The sequence below is a fragment of the Nicotiana sylvestris genome, chromosome 3 (genome assembly GCF_000393655.2).
Source record: "Nicotiana sylvestris chromosome 3, ASM39365v2, whole genome shotgun sequence".
Classification (NCBI taxonomy): domain Eukaryota; kingdom Viridiplantae; phylum Streptophyta; class Magnoliopsida; order Solanales; family Solanaceae; genus Nicotiana; species Nicotiana sylvestris.
The window spans coordinates 40,887,462-40,909,952 of record NC_091059.1 but is presented as its reverse complement, the minus strand read 5'-3'; the positions used below and the strand labels follow the sequence as shown (position 1 = coordinate 40,909,952).

Below are 22,491 nucleotides of genomic sequence, written 5' to 3'. Positions count from 1 at the left end.
ATACTCAAAACGGACAGTTGAGACATTACAAAAGTAGCCTTCAAGAAATCCTTAAAAAAATTGGGCTTGAAGACCATACATTGAAGGGAAAATTACGCGATACATCAAATACTTACACTGTATTTACCATTCGTAGCTATACTTTCAGCAAATTTACCATTCGTAGCTATATTTGAATTTTATGACAAATCCATGAAATAAGAGATTAATTGTTTTGAACTGAAACAAGGGAGCAACAAGCTCTCATAGCTCAGTTGGTTAAAGCGCCTGCTTAGTTAGTGAAGGTCTTGATTTCGAAGCTTAACAAGAACATTTTATTTTTTTGTATTTTGCCTTAGTTGTATTCGTTGCACGAACAAATAAGTCGATACAACATGTATCGTTTGTATACACTCATGTATACAGTTGATACAAGTTGTATCATTTGTATACACCCTTGTATTCTCCTTGGTCACAGTTGATACATATTGTATTCGTTGCACGAATGGATACAATTGCGCGAATGATTACAGTTGACACATCAAATACAGTTGATACATGTAGTATTCATTGCGCGACCTTGGTCAGAGTTGCTACATATATTGTATTCGTTGCACAAATGGATACAATTGCGCGAACAAATACAGTTGCTACATGTAGTATTCATTGCGCGAACGAATACAGTATTCATTGCACGAACGAATACAATTAATATAAGTTAGTAACAACTGAACAGTAGCTACGAATGATAATTAAGCAAATTACAGTTATTAGGCTCTAAACTATAGTGGTTTGTGAAAATTCCTCTAGATTGAACTTATTAGGTAGGGATCCAACCTAATAGACTTGATCCATAATAAGCCCATTAACATTTTTTTTGGTTGATGTGAGACAATTGGCACACAACATAATAAGAGATGATAAACGGTCAAGATCCGAAGGTACATGGAAATAGGGATGGCACTGATTGTGAGAACTTCATACTTGATAGTCCTCCCTCGTCAATCAAATTCTAATTTCTATGTCTGAAATACTCAGACGCGCTTCCTGCGTTCCAAAATCTTGTCGCAGTAAGTAAAGTATACAACCTTAGTTATACACTCAGTAGATAGAGACAGGACACAAATTTTATTACTATGGAGAAAACCCTTGCCTATAAGCAAACCCGCCCCTCCTCATAGTCATAAATCTTGAAAAAAGTTATTAATGTCTCCAATGGACCCTTTTACGATCACCCAATGACAATTAGGTTAGTACTTTCCACTCCAGCCTTTTTCCCTTTTTTTCAACTTTAATCGCTATTGGTGTTTGTTTCTTTTTCCCTTTCGGGTCATTCTGAATGCTTTTTCAGTGGACCCATTTCATTGATTTTAATAAGGAATTGGGTGGTGGTGCTGAATTGTTGATTGTAAAGATTTGGTTTTCTGAGCTATTGGAACTTCTGGATGCTATTCCCATGGTATCGTTTCCTGTTGTTTTTGTCCCCTCTTATTTTGACGGATGCTACTTACTTATTTCCGCTCCTGATTCTGAGCATGTATTGGTTCTAGTGTGTTATTTGTCTGTAATTTGGTTGCCAATTAGTGCCTAGGCCATAAACCCAAATGTGAAGTCACTGAAGCTTTCTTCATCTTTTCCTTTTGCTCAAAGATGATGTGTGAATTGTATCCAGAGGTATATTAACTTTTTTTTAATGCCATACTCAAGGTTCTTTATTTCCTGGGCTGGTAATTCTTCTAGAATACTGTTCTTAAATATCTAAGGAAGGTTAACAATACCCACCAAGTTTGTCGGATAGAATGGATTTTAAGCCTTCTTAGACATTGCAGTTACTCATAAAAGGGGAAAGAGGTCCCGAAGTTATTTTGGTAAAAAATTTTATGCGGAGTGATCTATAGCCTATTGCCTTGTCGGAGCAATCTGAAAGATTTGGATGTTAAAAGCTGTTAAAATATTTAATTAAGGAGTTAAAAACTTGTTTAACTATCAATGATCAAATAAGAAGAAATTATGGTTTTTTATTCTAAAGCAACTGATCCAACTTCAGTTGTTTGGTAAAATAAGGGCAAGCCTCAGAGCAGACAAACTTATTTGATACCAGTGAAGAAGCAGATGCTAATGGATTACTTTGTCCTACTTTCTTGTGCATATTTATGGACGCCGAAATAAATTGTCCAGGTACTTGGATATGAGTTAAAAGTATCATTTCGTAGATTCTAGGAGTTTGTTTGTACCAGCATAAACTTCAGTTCTCCTATCCAGGTTTCTGCTTTTAGAACTTCATTACTTATTGCTATTACATTTAAATTTGTTTTGTTTTTTGCACTTATCTTGTAGAGATGTATCAAAACGTGAATGCTTCTCTTAGTTGTGGTAGTGTTTCTCTCATCGGATAAGATCTTGAGTAAGACATACAAAATTGGATCAATGGATAAGCCAATATACATACTAAAAAGGACATCTATGCTTATTATGGTTTTTAGATAAACTGAGTGAACAGTTGTTGATTGAACTCAGGTATCATAATTTATGGAACATGATCATGTAATGTTAACCCATAAGCTCCTCTTAGGGTGAATATTTGAGAATCTATAAACTATTTTGTATATAAAACCATGTGTGGTGTATTTAGTTCTTTTGGTTAATTACATTATCTCTGCATCCGATTTCACTTCTGTACATATTAAGCGTGGGAGAGAAGGTGGACCACGTCAATGAATTCGAATCAAGGTCCAACTTCTTGATTTATTTTCTTTAGTGGATGGGTGGGTTAGCTGGTCTGGTGAGATGATATTGAATTGTTTTGGACTTTGGACAAAAGATGACGTTTGGAGTATGAAGTTGTGACTTGGATGAAGGGGTGCAGGTTCAGTGATTCATGCCATGTCTGAGCAAGATATGCGGAAGATGAGGAGCTTGCCTCCTCGTTCCCTTTTACGTATGCATGAGCTCACGAGCATCTTATGTCTAATTGGATTTTCTTTTCTCTAACTGGATGTTATTCCAAAGATGTGATGTTCGAGCTTGCTTACACTAAGTATACCATCAGTAGATTATGATTTTGGCGTTTGAGTTACTTGTTTCTCTCGTGGATATGTTTCTTAATGTCCTCTTTGGCAATCCAATAGATAGATATTAGCATTTATTCACTTTTAGAACTCAATAATTTGGGGATGCCAGTCAGTTTTTTTGGTCATTTTATCCTTTGGTTGTTGATGCAATATACACGTGGTGGCTGCTCGCAAGTGTTTCTTGTAGGTGTCAATTCTTTTTTGCTCTCGTACATTTTGGATCTAAGGGACAGAACAGTTAACTTGTCAGTGAGTCAACTATGATTTTCTCCCCCTTGCTGCGATTCAAGAATTTGATTATCTGGCTTGTCTTTATGTTTAAGCAGCTATAATTTTGTTTCATGGCACATAAAGATAATTCATTCCTAGTATGAAATGAGTCTGAATTCCTCACCTGTCACGATACTCGCCAAAATTCAATTTAATCATCTTTTCTTGAGTAGTTGCACTAATTGTTATAAACCTTGTTCTTATCCCTTCTTTCTGCAGGTAGTCAATTCTTTTCATGAATAGCTTGATATATTATCTTTAATAAGCTAGAATCAAAGGGTATCTGGTACTCAAAATGAATGGCTACAGCTTGTTGGAGCATACTCTTCGGAATATACTTCGCTCTATCAATCCGTTGGATGAGGATTGGTCTATGAGATTTCAACTCATTGATGAACTTCGAGCCATGGTTGAAAACATAGAAAGCCTGAGAGGTAATTTAAAGTGGTGATACTTTGTTATATATCCTGATTAGTGGAGCTTCGGTGGTTAGGTTACTTGTTTGTCACTTGTAGAGACGATTTTTCTTGATTCTCAAATCAGGTAAAACATGATGTACTATTTTGCGGGTTGGCATGTAGGGGGTGTTTCTATGTACTGGCAACTCAATGGACGGTGTTTTCCTTGTAATCTAACAGCTCATCCCTACACCCTTTTTGATTTTGGAGTTGGAAATGATTCTTCTCAGCTTTGGTCCCTTGGAAGACCATAATTGCAAGTTAAGATTAATTTTAATAGGATGAACAACTTTATTTAGTCTTCTGAATTTTTCCTGTAAATTAGATGCTAATTTGGTGAAGTTCTAAGTTCCTCTTCTGGAATTACCCTTCTTTGGGTCATCTTGGTATGTTAAAGGTGAAGACATAGATACTGTTTCAGTTAACAAGCACCAAGTTTACTATTGTCAGCTTCTACTCTGTGACCAGGGGCAACTGTAGAGCCATTTGGATCTTTCGTGTCAAATCTTTTTACAAGATGGGGAGATCTTGATATTTCCATTGAGTTGCCCAATGGATCATATATCTCATCTGCTGGGAAGAAGTACAAACTAAGTCTACTAGAGGATGTGCGAAAAGCTCTGAAAGCTAAAGGTATGCTCTCATGATTAATGCCCTTTGATTTGCGTAAATAAATTATTTCTTTATTATGAAAATTCTCCACTAGTAGCAAGGATCAATGGTCAAGCTGTTTGAGATTTTCTCGATGAAAATCAAATATGCTCATAGCATTTGATGGGCCTGGGATATTTATATGGGGTGCTAAAATTGAAGATAAATAATAGGAAGTTTTTCCTTTGGCAACTAGGAAAGGGCTTAGAACTGTTAAATAAAGGAAGCTGCTGCAGTTTTATTGCAAATGAGCCAAAAGAATGGTTACCGGTGTCAGATATCAATTTTAGTTCTTTAGCAACTCCTTTAGGAATACCAACTGCTGCTTGGAGCTGGATTTGTGGCCCTCTTTTCTCAAAATGAGTACTTACTGAAAATCAAATAGCTTTGTCAGACTTTTTAAATATCTTATCCAGTTGCCAGCTGTTAATGAGGAAATAGAATTATTCTCCTGCGGGGTGAGGGGGATATGGATGTTCTTATTCTATCATAGTAAGAGTCAGACCCAACCTTGTTAGGAACAAGAGAAGTACTATGTTAGTGTGTAGGATTGAAGATCAATAGCTGTCATCCATTTTTTTTCATACGATTGTTACAGATGCATTGATGTACATGCGTTCACTTCTTTGCTTTGTTTTCCTTGTTATCTCATGTTAACTGATGTTCTGAGAATTTAGTTCTGGATCATGTCTGAAGTACCTCACTGATGTGACAATTTAACATGAGATATCATTATGTCATGGAATGCCTTTGAACATTCCATCAATTCGACATTAACAGCCGTAGTAATAGGATTCTGGAAAAGACGTAGCATTTTGTTACTAAAGTTACCTTCTTATATGAAAAAGTGATTATATAAGAGATGCACTCAGCAGCAGCAACAACAACAACAAAAAATCCAGTGGAGTCCCACAAGTGGGGTCTGGGGAGGGTAGTGTGTACGCAGACTTATCCCTACCTTGGGGAGGTAGAGAGGTTATTTCCGATAGACCCTCGGCTCAAGAAGACAGCGGCAGCAACAACAAAAAAAATAAAGGATCGTAGAAAGGAAGTTTGCTCAGACTAGAAACCCTGAAGTCTGAACATGATATGTGTAATATCCAAGTGTGTAACTTTCCGAGCCAAACTCAGTTGTTTTTGTCCTTGTCTTAATTGTGATTTAATTTTATAATGCTGCTGTTAGCATTGCTGGAGAAAAGCCGGAGAAATCTTCACTCTCATTTGTTTCTTGCTTTCAAGAGTGTGTTGGTCTAATTCATTGCTAGCACTACTTCACAGGTGGATACCGAAAGCTGCAATTTATTACCAATGCGAGAGTCCCAATCTTGAAGTTTCAGGGCAATTACAATATTTCTTGTGATATATCAATCAATAATTTGAGTGGCCAAATGAAGTCCAAAATATTATACTGGATCAACATGATTGATGGACGATTTCGTGATATGGTTTTACTGGTATGTGCCCACATAGGAGACAATGAGGCTACTTTTGAATAATGTGACTCGATTCGATGATTTCTCCTTTGTGTGCAGGTGAAAGAATGGGCTAAGGCACATAATATTAATGATTCGAAGGCTGGAACTTTGAACTCATATTCTCTCAGCTTGTTAGTTGTGTTCCACTTTCAGGTAATTTTCTGTTGCATTAGTTTTACAAAGGCAGTTTCTAGTCTCACATCCCAAAGTATTGAAGAGTATGAAGCCTATTGCTTATAGGGTAATATAACTCTTGATTTTGCAGTACAGACTTGCATTTCATCTAAAGCAAATACATGATCTCTAGATCCTTTTTTTACCAAGAGAATTGGAGAAGGAAAAAGGGTGTAAAAAGTAAAAAGACAAGCTTTTTATGTAGTTTTATCATTATTAGCTCTTACATTTTTATAATCTAAAAAAGTGAGGAAGCATTAGGAAGAAGAGTTATAAAAAGAAGTGAGTATTGGGAAGAAGAGAATAGAAAAGAAGTGGACTTCCAATCAGTAAGTAGGGACTGAGAAAATACCTGTCAGAGATGAGTGATTTTCAGGGAAAATTGTTCAGCAAAGTCACCCCCATCAAATAATTGGCTCATAAGTAAGTGAATATTGAAATAAAAAAGATAAGCTGGACCTGATTGTTTACAATGTTGTTACTTAGTCATGTTCCTTTTTTAAGACTGTTGCAGTTCTATTAAATTTCTCATCTCTTTTGTAAATAACAGAACTTTTTTTTCCCTGGTCTTAGCTAGCCTACTTATTTTTGCAGACATGTGTGCCTGCAATTTTACCACCTCTTAAAGAAATATATCCAGGAAATATGGTTGATGATCTTACAGGTACTTAAATGATTGTTTGTTATTGATGTTTGAATAAGCTGATGCATCTTTCTATGTCAAATTTACTGTTATGTTGTTGGGGCGTGAGCTCTTCACTTCGAGTTATATAGTGGTTATCTCGCAAAGAAATTAGGTGGCATTTGTTTGAGGAATTTTTTTTCTAAAAAGTTGCAACATTTGTTGCCAAATGACTTTGTTGTTTAAAGGGTCGTCTCCAGACCCATTTCTCGGTCATAAAAAGGTATCTTTGTTGAAGTTTGATCAAGAAGTTTTGGCAAAACTTTTTCCAAGAAACTGGGTTTGAAGAAGTTGTTATAGGACATTTCTCTATGAAAAATTCTTCCACCCATAAAGCACTCACAAACTCTCAAAAAGTTTGTAACTAGTCACATGTTTCCTTTTTATTTCCAAAAACAATTCAATAAATTTCTACCAAATTTTGTTCCACTGAGTCCTTAATAGTTTAAAGATACTATGAAGATTTTTATCAATTGAAGTATACACTCTTCAGCCGAGATAGATTAAGAATGGCAATAATCAGTAGCGAGGAGGAGATTTGTTGGGGGGGGGGTTAAAAAATGTGAGGAATTTAAAGAGTTTGAAGTACTCTATCAACTATGAATCACAGGGAAAACACAGGAAAGGAGGAGATAGGGGGGGGGGAAGTGTAAGGAGTTTACCTTTTGGTGGTTAAGATAATTTTTTTTCTTTTCCAAAATTTGGCCATATGACAAGCTTTTGTCATGGAGAAGACATCAAAAGCAAGTCGCCAAAAAAATACTATTAAGCATGAGGCTTTGTGAGGGAGATGAATGACCCGTATACAAGAGCATCGAGGTTGGTTGAGGGAGTGAAGATCAACATTTGTTGCCACCACACTAAAAATGGAAGAAATTCCAAAGTTAATGATTAGAAGCTTGGGGAAGGAAGTCGGGTGAGAATGATATGGTTCCGACTAGAAGGACAGTTGGAAAGATTGTGGTGTTATGTGAGAGAAAGTTGAAACTCCGACATATGAGAAAGAGGGGAAGTTCTCCATTGCCCCAGAATTTTTAAAATCATGAAAATACAAATGAAATGGGATTTTGTGGAAATTTATGAGCCAGTAGAAGGGGTCAAAAAATATTTTAGGAAGAGATCTCTAGGCTGATGTTGGTATGGAAGGTCATTGATTTTAAGAGGGGATTTCAATGCCATAAGATTTTCGGAGGAAGATGTGGGAGGAATTCCCTGATTTTATTAACTTGTTAGTTATTTGGCAGGCATGTGAAAGAGGAAAAGAAGGAAAAAGTCCTAATTCAAGAAGGAAGTGAATTAGGTCGTCTAGAAAATCCTGAATGTTGTTAGGTCTGTTGGTGGTTTTAATTTGAGGTCTCTGCAATTGAGGTAATCAAGCTAAAGCTAGAAGCAAGTGCCGAATAATTGAGCAAAAATCAAAAGAATATGAAAACAAAAGTTCGTCTTGCACGTGTATGGGGTTTAATAGAGCTGCTATAATTGTTAATTTAGGTTAATGGTACTGATTATGCTAGACTGGTAAAGGCTCATGTGCATACATATGAATATATTATTCAGTATAGCTTTTCCTTTCCTTCCTGATGTATAGACAGCTCTAGTTGTAGTTGAGCAGCCCCATCAGGATGACAAGATTGAAAGCATCCGTACGAACTGTTAATTGAAGGGGTTGGAACAAAAAATAGATTAAATAAGTGGAAAAGTAATTTCGGACATAGTATAAAGACTCTCTACTCTTTGTTTTTTAGCAATTTAACAGTGATGCATATGATGAGTGATGACTTTGTTTAGAACAACAGGTGTTTCTCCTTTTTCTAATTAGAAGTAGTTAATTTTTTAGGCAAAATATATAGACAGACACTCAAACTTGGTCGCAACTGTCAGTTTGACACTTAAACTTATCCAATGATCTAGTAAACACTTCAACTTGACACAGGTGTGTCTCGTGGACACTCGAATCTGACCAGGCACCGTGTGTGCTGTCTTCACATTTGAGAGCGTGAGATGTTATTCCAACCCATTTCCAGCTGAAAAGGTATAGCAAAATTCCATTTTACCCTTATAATCTACCTCTATTTCATTTGTAATGCCCCTCTCCCATCCTTCTCCATATTTTATTCTTTTCTCTCGACACCCACATCCCTTCCTTGCCTTCATTGTCTATTACTGATACTCTTGCAATTCGTTTGGTGAAAGTCCAACAACCCTATGCTAACCGGCAATCCCTGACCTTTCGTTTCATTTTTTACCTTTTGTTTCATTCGTTTTTTCTTTTCTCAAAACCTTTCTTCTCAAATCTATATGCCACTTGATATACTTTTTTGGTCAGAAATCACCTCTAATGAGAAACGATCTTAACCTCTTGGATTTCTCCCATTTTTAAAGACTTTAAAGAACACAAGAAATAGAGACATTGATTCTATGAAATTGAACTAATAATTCAATTCCTTTCTCTATGTAATTCGCAATCCAATCACAAAAGAGATATTGAAGGAATGGTTGGACAAAAAAGAGGGTGGTACTTGAGATGGAGAGGGGAGAACCAATTAATTAGTGGTCAATAATGGTGGTTTGTGGTGAAAATGGCTGAGGAAGGAGGTGGACGGGAGGCTTTTTCTATTTTAAATAAAAAAATTACTTACAAATTTATTATGTTTTTAAAAAATATACGTGCCATTTGCTAATTTGTCCATTTGACATGTCACCCGTGATTGCAGTTCACGCGTGAAGTCTGTTAGACCCGGGTGTCCATGAGACATACACGTGTCAAGTTGAAGTGTCTACTTGATCATTGGATAAGTTTAAGTATCAACATGACAGTTGGGAGTTGGACCAAGTTTGAGTGTCTATCTATATATTTTGCCGTCTTTTTTTGTAACCAAGAAATCCCCAACGGCCAGTGGTGCACAGTTAAAAATTTGATGGATAATTGGCACGTTGTTCTACCCTTCTTCGCTTAAACACCAGGCTTTTGTTTGCGGGAGCTTATTTCCGCAATGTTTTGCGTTATACTTTATCGCTGTTCTACCCTTCTTCACTTAAACACCAGGCTTTTGTTTGCGGGAGCTTATTTCCGCAATGTTTTGCGTTATACTTTATCTGTTCATATATTAATATGACACTTTTCATTTTGAACATTCTGAATTTTTGACACCATTACATTTCTATAAAACATTCACAACATTCAAGAATTTGAATTCGTTAATATATATGTCAAGCTTAAACTGTATTTTTGTCTCTGAAAAAAAACCCTTAGACTCTATTTCCAATCAAATACCTTGTTATAAAATGAAAGGGGAGAGAGTAGTTCTTTGAGGTACTTTTTTTTTTTTTGACACATGGATTGGAGTAGTTCTTTGAGGTACTTGAGATGCTTGTTACTTGCTTTGATGACTTTGTGCACCATAGATTTACATTAAGCAGATTTTTTCTGGATTTTAAGGGCTGGGGGCAGCACTCACCTCAGAAGTATACCTAAACTATAATTACACAAGGTCCCGGGTTTTCTAAAGCATAATGATGGTAATGCAATGCTCACGAAGTATGAGAGGAATAGTTTACTACTGCAATGGGTTTTCAAATGCATGGGTGGCAACTGTTAAATTCATTTGTGAATACCAGGTACCAGATTAAAATGGACAAATAGGAAGTCCAAACAAATATAACTTGGTTTATACATAAAGGACTGCTATAGCTGACTCATCTGTCTTACTACAACTACCTTCTCCCTATTCTCTGTTTTAGACCTATATAACTAAACGCCTAATGTTCGACCAATCTATTGGAAAATGCTTTTGCAGGTGTTAGGGCTAGTGCAGAGAAGTTCATTGAAGAAACATGTGCTACAAATATAAATCGACTTATATTAAATAAGTCACGAGCGATTAATAAGAGTTCTCTGTCTGAGCTTTTCATCTCATTCATTGCAAAGGTAGTAAGTTGTCCAAGGCTCTATTGTCTGTCATGTTTATCATATGATGTTGAACCTGCGGACTATTTTGATATTTTCTTTTTAATGGATATTGATTACAACCTTGAAACTATAACAATGTTGCAAGAAAAATTAACTGCGATCCTCTATGTAGTTCTGCGACATCAGCTCAAAAGCCTCTGCTCAAGGAATTAGCCCATTCACTGGCCAGTGGGAAGATATTGAGGGCAACATGAGATGGCTGCCTAAAACATACACAATATTTGTAAAATATCTCTCTCTCTCTCTCTCTCTCTCTCACACTCACACAAAAACCCCATGCGCCCACACCCTTTTTTCCCATCATGCACCCACCTTAAGAAGCAAAAGAAAAGGATAAACCAAAAAAACTGCCAGGTCTAGGCCTTTTTTATTTTGATCTTTTTTTGTATTTTGACATTCAGGTTGAGGATCCCTTTGAGCAGCCAGCTAATGCAGCAAGGGGTGTAAGCAGTAAACAACTAACAAGAATAGCAGAAGCATTCAGGAGGACCCACTTTATGCTTATTTCATCGAATCAAAATCAGAATGAAGTTATTTCTACTCTTGTTAAGCCACATGTATCGAAGTTTGTGGCAAGAACTCCTGCTGGAAATCAAAATAACTACAGTAGAAATGGCCTTAGGCCGCAAGTTCAGGCGCAGAGAGCTATAAAGCCACCATTACAAGTACAACATCAGCTTCAGGCCCAGAGAGCTATACCGCCACCAATGCGAGCACAACATCAGCTTCATGCACAGAGAGCTGTACTGCCACCAATCCAAGCACAAATTCAGCTTCAGGCACAGAGACCCGTATATCCACCATTTCAAGCACATCGGCTTCAGGACAAAAGGGTGGACAGGAATCAGAATTCGTCGGCGCAGAGACCCACTCAGGCTAATCGTGTTCAAACACAGCCAATATGGAGGCCAAAATCGGACAGATAGGGGGCATGAATTTGACTTGTGCTGCTGAAACTAGGCATCCTTTCAAGTGCTTACTATTTTTTGTTTTGTTAGGGTAAAATGATGGCTTTTGTCCAGAGAGATTAACGAGTCTTTGCCAGTTTTAGAGAAAAAGACAATTGTCCCTTCGAGGGGACATCCGATAATTGGAACGATACAGAAAAAAAAACACTTAGATAATACAAATTGCTATGTGCTATAATTCCAGCACTAGTGATGGAGGATTCTGGTCTACAATGCTTGAGATATATTTTCTTAGAGGCGTTCCAACACCCTTCCCACCTTCCCCCTGGCCTGCTTGAAATTATTATGGTGGTAGTCTATTATACAATGATCAAATAGTAAATGTATCATTTAAGTAAGATCAAAATCATACATAGTATAGCAGGGGATTTCGTGAAGTACTGAACCGTAGATCAACGGAGTTTAATACAGTACCTTGTTCGCTTTGCAGCTAGATTAATTTATTTTAGCTTGAATTATCGACATTGAAGGGGGGCTGACTTTAAGATTTGCGGGTTGCACAATATGTTAAATACACTACCCTCAACAATGTCTTCTCTTGGGTATTAGATGTACCTATAAAATTAAAAGAGTGACACTATCGATTTCTTATCAATACTTCTCATACGGAATCTAATCTGAGTACCACAGAATCCCTGAATTTATCAATTTGTAGAACACACGCTGTTGTCTCATGACCAAATAATTTGTGGCCTTTTTCATGAATTGATAACAAACTAGCAAGAGTGGTTTACTAGAAAAATATTAAAACATGCTACAGTCGGGAAATCTTGCTGCACGAGGGAAAACACAAAATAGAAACGTGTACTCTTCAGCAGAGGTCATAATATTTGTCAACACAAACATGCTAAAATAATTTGCTCCTTGAGATTAATCTAACTTCAGTACATCTGCTACAGGTGAATTTAGAGCTGGATACATATTCATCATCACAATTACGAGCAGCAACAGCAATGACTGGAAAGAGATGGTGACATTATCAACACAATGATGCAAGTAACTTCTGTGCCTATCATAATAAAAATTAAAGTAAATGAATAAAATTGATAACTGGAGAGTAAATTTCTTTGAATGCAAACCAAAAAATGTTTTCACTACAGTGGGCTAGCTGCACATGAACTGCCTCATTATAGGATACGTGGTTCTAAAAACAGCATGCGTTACGTAGGGCAGCCATCCCCTTCAGCTCCATTTATTGCAGAACGATGAAGCTCTGAATAATCACAGTCTATCCACATCAATATATATTAATGGAGTTGAGCAATTAGTCCCTACACTTTCCATACTGTCTCCTGCTCTTCCAATGAAAGCGCATGACCAGACATTGTTTGATTTCCCCTTTCAACTCAAGTACTCATCAACTCAGGCTCGTAAAAGACGTTTGTCACATGTCAAAATCCTGTAACTTGCATGAGGACCCTCAGATGTGTCCCTCAGAGATACGTGCCAACCCATGGCTTTTCCAACTTCCTGAAGTTCATCCATAACAGCAAGAGAATCACGGATGTATATCCGTCCACCAGGTCTTAATAACCGATCCATTTCAAGCATGATTGTGGATATGTTGCATCTGAAACGCCAAAATCAAACAAAGTCATGACAACATGTTCTTCATATGCTACTCTAAAGAAAGCCCAACTTCACTACAGTGAGACCCCATGAACTTGGAGTCGGACCACAATATTATATTGGAGCAAATTTTAAAAAAGTTAATAGTGTACCTTTTCCTTTCAATGGAGAAGAGACCATGCGCATGCAACAAGTCATATGTTCTTGGGTAAGTATCAAATGGTTCACACCTGAAAAATGGCACAGCTATTTATATGTAATCCAGCCAGATCTTTCTGCCTCAAGATATCACATATCAAAAACAGAACATCCAAATATGCATTTCCTCCTACCAACTTTTTCCAAAGAAATGCCTAAAGATTTGCATGAACTATAAGCCAGAATACTGTATCTCATAGGATGGAGGATGCTACCACAAAATCACTCAGCAAGCATCCTTTCCTTTTTCATCTTTTTATTTTCCCCATTTCCCCCTTCCTCTCAAATCATATTGGTGTTGGGAATGTGTAGAGACTAGAGACAGAATTGCATGGCTCAATGAAATTATTACAATATAAGGATACGCTGTACCTATAAGGACGAAAAATATAGACTAAGTACAAGATGAGCAGTTCTTACCAGTCATGCATGACTCCAAGTAGTCCACGGTCATATATGATGGGTAAGGTATTTCGGCCACTAACAGGGACAACATTTAGAACCCAGCAATCCAGTTGATTTTCAACCAATGCTGCAGCAAATCTGACAAGAAGGCAATTGATAGGCATTCTAACCTAAAACTTTAGAACAGTTTTATGCAAATGCATTAAAGTGAATAACCAAAAAGGGGAAAGCAATGGAGATGGAACAAATACCCTCCAAAACCAGCTCGCATATCCAACACATTTCTAAGTTTGAAGTTCTTCCAGTGCAAGGCACGGACATAACTTTCAATTATTTCTTTCCAGAATCTTGACTCTGCCCTGAAAAGCTCTTTTCTAGATATATATGCATCAAGTTGTATGCTCTGGAGCCTCTCTGGTGGATCGTGAAGGCGTGAAGGCCATGTGGTAATATTTGCACCATATCCTTCTTCTGGTAGTCTCGTAATACAAGCTTTCAGATCAACATACCTAAAAGTGATTTTGGAAAAAAGTCATAAAGGGCTAGAATGAAAGAAAAGCATGAACAGAAAATGAATCATGCAACTATAAGGTATTCACAAGCTTTTGGATCAGTTCACTAATATTAGGTACTGCAATCTTTTGAATCAGTTACTGTCGGAGACGCTCAAACTTAGTAAAAACCCTAAGAATTTTCAACAACCATTTATTAGAAAATAAGCTGATATTTTATAGATGGCAGTACCTTTTTATGCTGACTAATTGGCTACAAGCTGCTAACAGTGCAAGTTAACTCCATTTTTATAACGTGGAAAAGAAACGGCAAACAAAAGACAGTTAGATTAAAGAGTAATTATCATTTTTTTATTTCACAGACATGCCCTGAATTAACTCTCATTTTGAGAATAAGTTGAATCTAATGGGTACTCCACAATGGAAAGCACCACCTACACTAGGACATCAATTCTATTTAGTCTATTCCAATCACATGGGCCAACAGAAAATTCCTAGGCGAGTTTTAATGAGGATGTCCTAAAGAACAAAGGTCCCTATTTCAGTTGTATACTGAGCACTAAATGAGATGAGATAGATGCAAAACATATAATTTCTCATTCTGCAATAGGATATGGTATAGCCATATGCAGAAGTGCTTGTGATGATAATGTATGCCAACACCACTGCAGTGATCTTTAGAGCAAATAAAAGTAACTTCTAATGTTGCTTAACTAATGTTTTCCACAGCCTACATAATATTACTAATTGCTGTGTTCCCTCTCGGGAAAGAACTTGTCCTTCCCACTAAAAAGGACTCAGCGAACATGGAAAGACTGAAGCATTGATCTCCACGCAAGTTACTAAAACTCCATCGGTATGTGGCACAAAACAATAGAGGGCATCCCGAACCAAAAGACACCATACATCATTTGCTTTTAAAGATATTGGAAAAATTCATCCACTGTTAAGTGGCAGAAGACTATGTGTTAGCAATCAGCTAGTCTAAGTTTGAAAACATTTTTAAATACAAATCTCTATGCCCTAAAGAACAAAGGTCCCTATTTCAGTTGTATACTGAGCACTAAATGAGAAGAGATAGATGCAAAAAATATAATTTCTCATTCTGCAATAGGATATGGTATAGCCATATGCAGAAGTGCTTGTGATGATAATGTATGCCAACACCACTGCAGTGATCTTTAGAGCAAATAAAAATAACTTCTAATGTTGCTTAACTAATGTTTTCCACAGCCTACATAATATTACTAATTGTTGTGTTCCCTCTCGGGAAAGAACTTGTCCTTCCCACTAAAAAGGATTCAGCAAACATGGAAAGACTGAAGCATTGATCTCCACGCAAGTTACTAAAACTCCATCGATATGTGGCACAAAACAATAGAGGGCATCCTGAACCAAAGACACCACACATCATTTGCTTTTAAAGATATTGGAAAAATTCATCCACTGTTAAGTGGCAGAAGACTATGTGTTAGCAATCAGCTAGTCTAAGTTTGAAAACATTTTTAAATACAAATCTCTATGCCCTAAAGAACAAAGGTCCCTATTTCAGTTGTATACTGAGCACTAAATGAGATGAGATAGATGCAAAAAATATAATTTCTCATTCTGCAATAGGATATGGTATAATCATATGCAGAAGTGCTTGTGATGATAATGTATGCCAACACCAGCGCAGTGATCTTTAGAGCAAATAAAAATAACTTCTAATGTTGCTTAACTAATGTTTTCCACAGCCTACATAATATTACTAATTGCTGTGTTCCCTATCGGGAAAGAACTTGTCCTTCCCACTAAAAAGGACTCAGCGAACATGGAAAGACTGAAGCATTGATCTCCACGTAAGTTACTAAAACTCCATCGGTATGTGGCACAAAACAATAGAGGGCATCCCGAACCAAAAGACACCATACATCATTTGCTTTTAAAGATATTGGAAAAATTCATCCACTGTTAAGTGGCAGAAGACTATGTGTTAGCAATCAGCTAGTCTAAGTTTGAAAACATTTTTAAATACAAATCTCTATGTTTTAAAATGGTCATAAATTTTGCTTCTCGGGAGTCGAACAAAGTAACTTTGCATCATATTAAATGTATTCTTCCATCATCTTCACATGGAAAAGAGTTGTGACCGACATTTTATTCTAGACGACTGTGATAGCAATCATCGCTAATATCTGAATTTTATAAACATGATCTACGTCCAATTTAGCCCAATAATCGGTCAAATTGATTTTCACTAAGCAAGAACTGGCAAGCAAATTGGACAAGAGGGAACAATTTTTAATTTAAAACAAAGATACAGGATCAGGGAAAGAAGATTGAAGAAATAACTACATCTCAGTGCCATGATTTCACTAACTTTTTCTCGTTTCTAGTTAGATGGGTGACAGCAATACAACGGGCTGCATGACTTCACCAAAACGTTTCATCCAAATAACTCCTCCTGTGTTCTTATTAGTATTTAGTAGTATATTTATAATGATTATTTGTCCATCTCTCTGCACATGCACAACAGATCAAAAGCCCCAATTGACGATGAGGAAACTCAAATCTTTTTATTTCTTTATTCTGTTTTGGGTGAGGAGCACCAGTAGGAAGTTCCATATACTCCGTAGACCATATATGTGTACGCGTAAAGGTATTTCAAAAATATCGTTTTCAGGGGCCATGACCTTCTCCCTCCCCCCAAAATAAAATAAAATAAACATTCATTATAGTTTTATTAGAAGAAACCACTTTTGGGTGTACCTCTGATGTGAGTTCACTTTTGCAGTAAAAAGAATGTGTAATTCTATTGCAGAATACGTGGTGACAGAAACAACTAAATACCATCAACAGATGAATAGTGAAATGAACTGACAACATGCATGGTGCCCGTGCTTGTACTAATTCAAACTCTATTTTTCTCTCCCCAATCTCAAGAATGTACAGTAAGTAAATTGCATCTATAAAATGCAGCTTTGATCAGGCACAATTGCTGCACAGATGTTCACCCCTTTTCTATGCCAAGATCTGGTTCAGATCAATCTCGAACCTATATGCAAGGATGATTTCTTTTCAATTTACAACACTGCTGCTAATACTAAAAGACATCATGAGCCAATAAGAAAAAATTAGTCTGCTATGACTGTAAAAGTAAAGCCTTGCTAAACAACTAGTAAGTTGATTGGTACATTAGTAAGAAAAATGAGAGTAAACCATCTCAATGTTCTCGGGCGAGGCATGTAATTACACATTTAGCACAAAACTCAACAGCTTGCTGAGGCATTGGATGAAAAAAGAGGAACTGCATCCAATTACTTTTTCTACGAAGTGCAAAACAATACAAATTAGCATATGCGAAAATGGAGGACCAAAATAAGGACAACTGTGAAGAGGGAGATAAATTTGACAATGTTGATGGGAAAAAATAAAACTTAAATAAGCATAACCAATAAAATCCTCACCAAACATTGTCTGGATCATCCTGTGGATCACAAAGCGGCGGTTGGGATCCTTCTTCGCGGCTTAAATAGCAACTGTTGTTTAAAGGCTTCTGCCATATTGCAATATAACCTTCCTTCTTCACAAGCTTCCAGCAAAGACGGGTTGTTAGATTAACCATCTCTGGTAGAGAAAAGGAGAAAGCAAAGTGTTATGACTTGTGCAAGTTTTCAAGAACTAGAAGTGCAGGTGTAGTTTACAGGGTTTTAAAAATGGGCAATTATTCTATTTAAATTCTTAAATTGGTGGATAGAGTGAGAGCTTGCTTGTACAAAGCAAGACTACACTTTGTTAATTTAATCCAATTATATTTTCTTATACTTTTTCTTTGATGGCATTGTCCGAACCAGTTTGTATGCATCTCGGCTAACTAACTGGCAACCTAACCCACAAGCATAGATGTCAGGCTGCCACCAAGAGTGGAGCAGATAGGCTCACATTGAGAGTTGCAGCTGGAATTAGAACCAGGGATCTCCATGTTGTTACTCCTATGCCGACAACTTATCTTTTCTGATTGTTTCGTTCATGCTTAAATTTTATTTTATTTTTCGAGTAAGAGAGTAATAGTTTAATCACTTAAAATGGGGAGAAAAACGAACATTAGCTAGAAGATATGATTTGTTCAATTCTCTTTGGAAGCTCCTTTCCTTATTAGCAAAAAAGATGAGCTATCTACTGATTTTGACTTGACCACTAATTTTCACACATCATTAAAACATTCGATGTTTTTGTTGTGATGCTCTCTAATAGAAGCATAACACCAACTGATAAGTAAAACCACAGGGAAATGGAGAATTGCTTACAATAATAGGAGGTTAACTCTTTAATGCTATTCAGAAGATCTGGCATTAGTCATACAACATGCCAACTTTTAATAAAGTTACCTTCCCATTGTTCTTCTAGGGCAGCTTCATGCTTATAAACGGGTTGTGCAGCCCAAACAAAATATCCTCCGGCACGGAGCATCCTGTTCACCTCCAATAGTAAAATACCATCTTCATAAAATCAGAGGATCAACGCGCAAATTAGAGATTTACCATATAAGAGCAAGACAGGAATCACAATCTGGTTATTTAGACTTAAAAGATGGCAGCATTTATTAATAAGTTCAATAACAAAGAAGTGGAACTAGAACACACATTATGAAACTATCAGTCTAATACAAATTCTCTTTTCATATAGGACACTTGAGACAAAGCTTCTAACCAAAAAATCTACAAATTAATGGACAACAAAGAGCTAATAAATTAAAGGCAAAAGAAAAAAAAGAAATTATCACACTTAACAAATGAAAGAGACAAACTAGGAACTCCCCGAGAAATTATAAGTGGAATATCTTCAACTGCATCCATGAAACCTTAGAATGCGGGAGCGACTACGCAGCAACAGAAATGTTTATAAGTGTTTCTATTTTTTTTCCTCGGGACAGAAAAAGGAAGTTTTCTCTTACGCCTTCCAAGACAATTCTGCCAAAAGACTATTCCTGAACATGGGAATCTGACTCCACTCACAAAGATTCACAACTATTGGTAACAGCTTATCAATCCATCAAAATAAAAAGCAGTAAAAAGAGAAGTTGCAAATTATCAGATCCAGTATACATTTTTTTAACAATAAGACTTCCACCATTACCCTTAGAATGCAAGATTTGAAGCCAAAGTTAGCTCAAATGCAACAATTTCAAAAAACAATAATAATAAAACCATCTTAAAACAATAGGAAGTATAAGCTCGTCACGATGGGATATTACTAGGATATAGAAAAGCATACCATCACGAGTCCAATTGATCCTACACCTTGAACAATGGATTAATTCAAATGCCTGGCTGGGATACATTAACCGATGTGTTGCAAATGCAGCCACCATTGCAGGCACCCCGCGCTCAAGAGCAAATTGAATCTGGTTTTCATGAACATCTTTTGGAGCAATTGACAGAGCGAGCACATTCCGTGATAGTAAATAAGCACCAAAGCTTGCTACGCCGCAACCAATATCCAAAGCAACTCGGGTATGACGACCAAATGCAATTTCAGGGACCATCTAGTGAAGACATGGTCCAAAGGAAAAGTTAAATTAAAAGAATACTAATTTTGTTTAATCTGTTGACTCACTGCTTTAAAGTAAATAAGAACAAAATCATATACCTTCTCAATCTGATCCAAATACTGATCAGCTCCATGTATGAACTGGGTGCCGCCACCAGGAAATTTGAACTTGTCCTTGTCTATGGTGATCCAATTTTGACCCCCTTTATCTTCAACTAGACGTGCATGGGGAACATTGCTGAACCAAACCTGCAGTAGAAATAGTTGAGAATTCCCTAATTCCATATATTGTATCTAACATTGTAAAAATCACGTCCCGTCTTTCAATTTGAATTTGAATTTTCACTTGATTTTAAGGGGCGAACTTTTGCGATTTTCTTTTTTGAGAAAGGTAACATTAACTTTTGTGATCATCATTATTACACTCAAGTTGGTGGAAAGCTTGATCACGGCTCAAACTATAGTTCTATTCAGACGGAGTACATGATCATGGCCACATAGAACAGAGGCCAAGGGATTCAATAGAATCCCCTTCATCGGAAAATTATATTGCGCAAACAGGGCAAAAATTAGTTTCTTTTTTGGGGTTATATTAAAACTGTTGAAATTCTAGTATAGTGGCAAAGAGGTTCAAAAATTGCTTTATGTCACATGTTCAAATCCCAAGTGTGACATTCTAGAATTTTTTTTTTTTTTTTTGAATCCCTTGCACAAATTCCTCGCTCCGCCACTAATAGAACATTGTGCCAATGAGACAATAAATACTTCAAAAAAACTAAAGTTGAGAAATTTATCCAAAAAAAAAAAAAAAAAACTCAATACATGAAGAAATCAGCCATGTTTTTGGCAAAGAATAGCATACCTCATCACGGCTCCTGGGCCATGGAATTGGAGCTTGGTAACCTCTAGGTGCAGGAACCAAGCAATTCAACCCCTTATCTTTTTCAGGACAATGCCGTTCGAATTTATCACCTTTCTCCGTTGAATTCAGCTTTTGGATAGCCTCCACATTGTCAAGGCACGGAATGTACTCCCTCATACTCTCAGGACAGAGCCCGAATTTCTTAACCTTAACAACCTTATTGTTTTCCGACAAATCTGTCTCGTTTCCAACACCCGGCCAATTCTCCACAACATCCGGATCATAATCCCCCACCGCGAAATCTTCCTTCATTACTCCATTCTCGTCCAATAAACCCATATGCTGCACCGCCGACGGTGGCGGTGGGGAAGGAGACAAAGTAACCGCCGGCGGTGGCGGAATTGAAACTTCACCCGCTTGCTGTCTGTTGGTATCGTTAATAACAGTGGATAAATCATAAGTTTTATTGAAATTGGAGGAAAGAGAAACAGCTGAAGGAGAGATGAGCCCAGATGGGTTTTGGCGCGAATTGAAGAAAAGGAGCTGTTGAGACGATCCATCAGACCAATGTTTGCCGAAGTAGAAGAAAGCGACGGCTAAGAACACGAAAGCCAACACTTTGATAACAGTAGTGGACCTGAGTAAATCTCCACTCAACCCCTTCATGTTTTTTCACTTTCTCATACACACACAGAGAAACTATACAACAAAATTAGTGGGTTGTTGTAGATCTGAATCTCTCAATGAGAATTCTTGCAAATGAGGCAGGTAGCCTACTGTGCTAAAGAAAAAAAGGGAAGACAGAAAGAGAGAGTAAATGAAGTGCTGAATTAAATGCGAGAAGAAGGCTATATATAGTTGAAACTGGAACAAGTATGGGCGCCGCTAATCTTCGAATTTGATATGTGATAGACTCTCTTCTTTTACGTGCATACCTAAGATCAAATGATGAAGACCCGCAAACTAAATAGTGTTGCGGAAGCCAAATGTATATAGTGTGAATAAGTCACAACTACTATACCAAAATTATGACAGCCACCAAATAATAAATAAGACAATAAAGCAACAATAAAGGGAACACCAGAATTTACGAGGTTCGGCTAATTTTGCCTACTCCTCGGACACAACCAATATTTTATTTCACTCCAAAAATACAAGTGAAATAATACTAAAGAGAGAAGATACAAATGCCTTAAACAGATGAGAAGGCAAATGAGAGGTGTGTTTCAATCCTAAACATTAGGCCTTCTTTTATAGGGGAAAAATCCCCCCAAACTTAACTCCCAACCAATGTGGGACTTTGGCATTTTGCCAAACTTCAACAAATCTCCACCTTGGCAAAATTCCACATTTTCAATTCTCTCTCAATAACAAATTTTGGTTGTGTCTTCATCTTCAATCTTCAGTGTTCAACAATGTTGATCAAATCCAAACAATGTTGAAACTTGACCGCAGTCACCACCTTTGTCAGCATATCAGCAGGATTCTCTGTAGTATGAATTTTCTTCACCGTGACTCCACCTTCTTCTATGATTTCTCGTACGAAATGATACCGAACATCAATGTGCTTCGTCCTTGCATGATAAACTTGGTTCTTCGCTAATTGAATAGCACTTTGACTATCACAAAAAATTGTGATACCTTTTTGTTCAACACCAAGCTCCTTTAGCAATCCTTGAAGCCAAATTGCCTCTTTCACAGCATCTGTAATAGCC

The 22,491-nt window shown here is 36.9% G+C and overlaps 2 protein-coding genes across 7 annotated transcripts; one reads left to right on the top strand and one right to left on the bottom strand.

Moving 5' to 3' along the window:
• The first annotated feature begins 916 nt into the window (after positions 1-916).
• Positions 917-11,911, top strand: LOC104223922 (protein HESO1). 5 transcript variants are annotated; one of them, XM_070170749.1, is made up of 10 exons: positions 917-1,228; positions 1,331-1,438; positions 3,540-3,754; positions 4,247-4,411; positions 5,708-5,883; positions 5,962-6,057; positions 6,673-6,742; positions 10,558-10,688; positions 10,843-10,953; positions 11,132-11,911. In XM_070170749.1, exons 3-10 carry the CDS (start codon positions 3,616-3,618, stop codon positions 11,654-11,656), a joined length of 1,413 nt encoding a protein of 470 aa, XP_070026850.1. In that variant the 5' UTR covers positions 917-1,228; positions 1,331-1,438; positions 3,540-3,615; the 3' UTR covers positions 11,657-11,911. The 5 variants fall into 5 exon arrangements, with proteins under 5 accessions (XP_070026850.1, XP_009773759.1, XP_009773758.1 ...); XM_009775457.2 differs by lacking the exon at positions 1,331-1,438; XM_009775456.2 differs by having other exon boundaries at positions 917-1,438.
• Positions 11,912-12,482: 571 nt separating this feature from the next.
• Positions 12,483-21,714, bottom strand: LOC104223923 (probable methyltransferase PMT11). Of its 2 annotated transcripts, XR_011406020.1 has the most exons (10): positions 20,777-21,714; positions 20,014-20,163; positions 19,639-19,909; positions 18,753-18,863; positions 17,832-17,991; positions 14,122-14,379; positions 13,886-14,008; positions 13,420-13,497; positions 12,974-13,268; positions 12,483-12,707 (listed from the first exon to the last, which is right to left on the bottom strand). XR_011406020.1 is itself a non-coding variant. In XM_009775458.2 (9 exons), the coding sequence occupies exons 1-9, from the start codon at positions 21,440-21,442 to the stop codon at positions 13,061-13,063; spliced, it is 2,025 nt and encodes a 674-aa protein (XP_009773760.1). In that variant the 5' UTR covers positions 21,443-21,714; the 3' UTR covers positions 12,483-13,060. The 2 variants fall into 2 exon arrangements, 1 of the variants encoding a protein (XP_009773760.1); XM_009775458.2 differs by having other exon boundaries at positions 12,483-13,268.
• Positions 21,715-22,491: the final 777 nt, after the last annotated feature.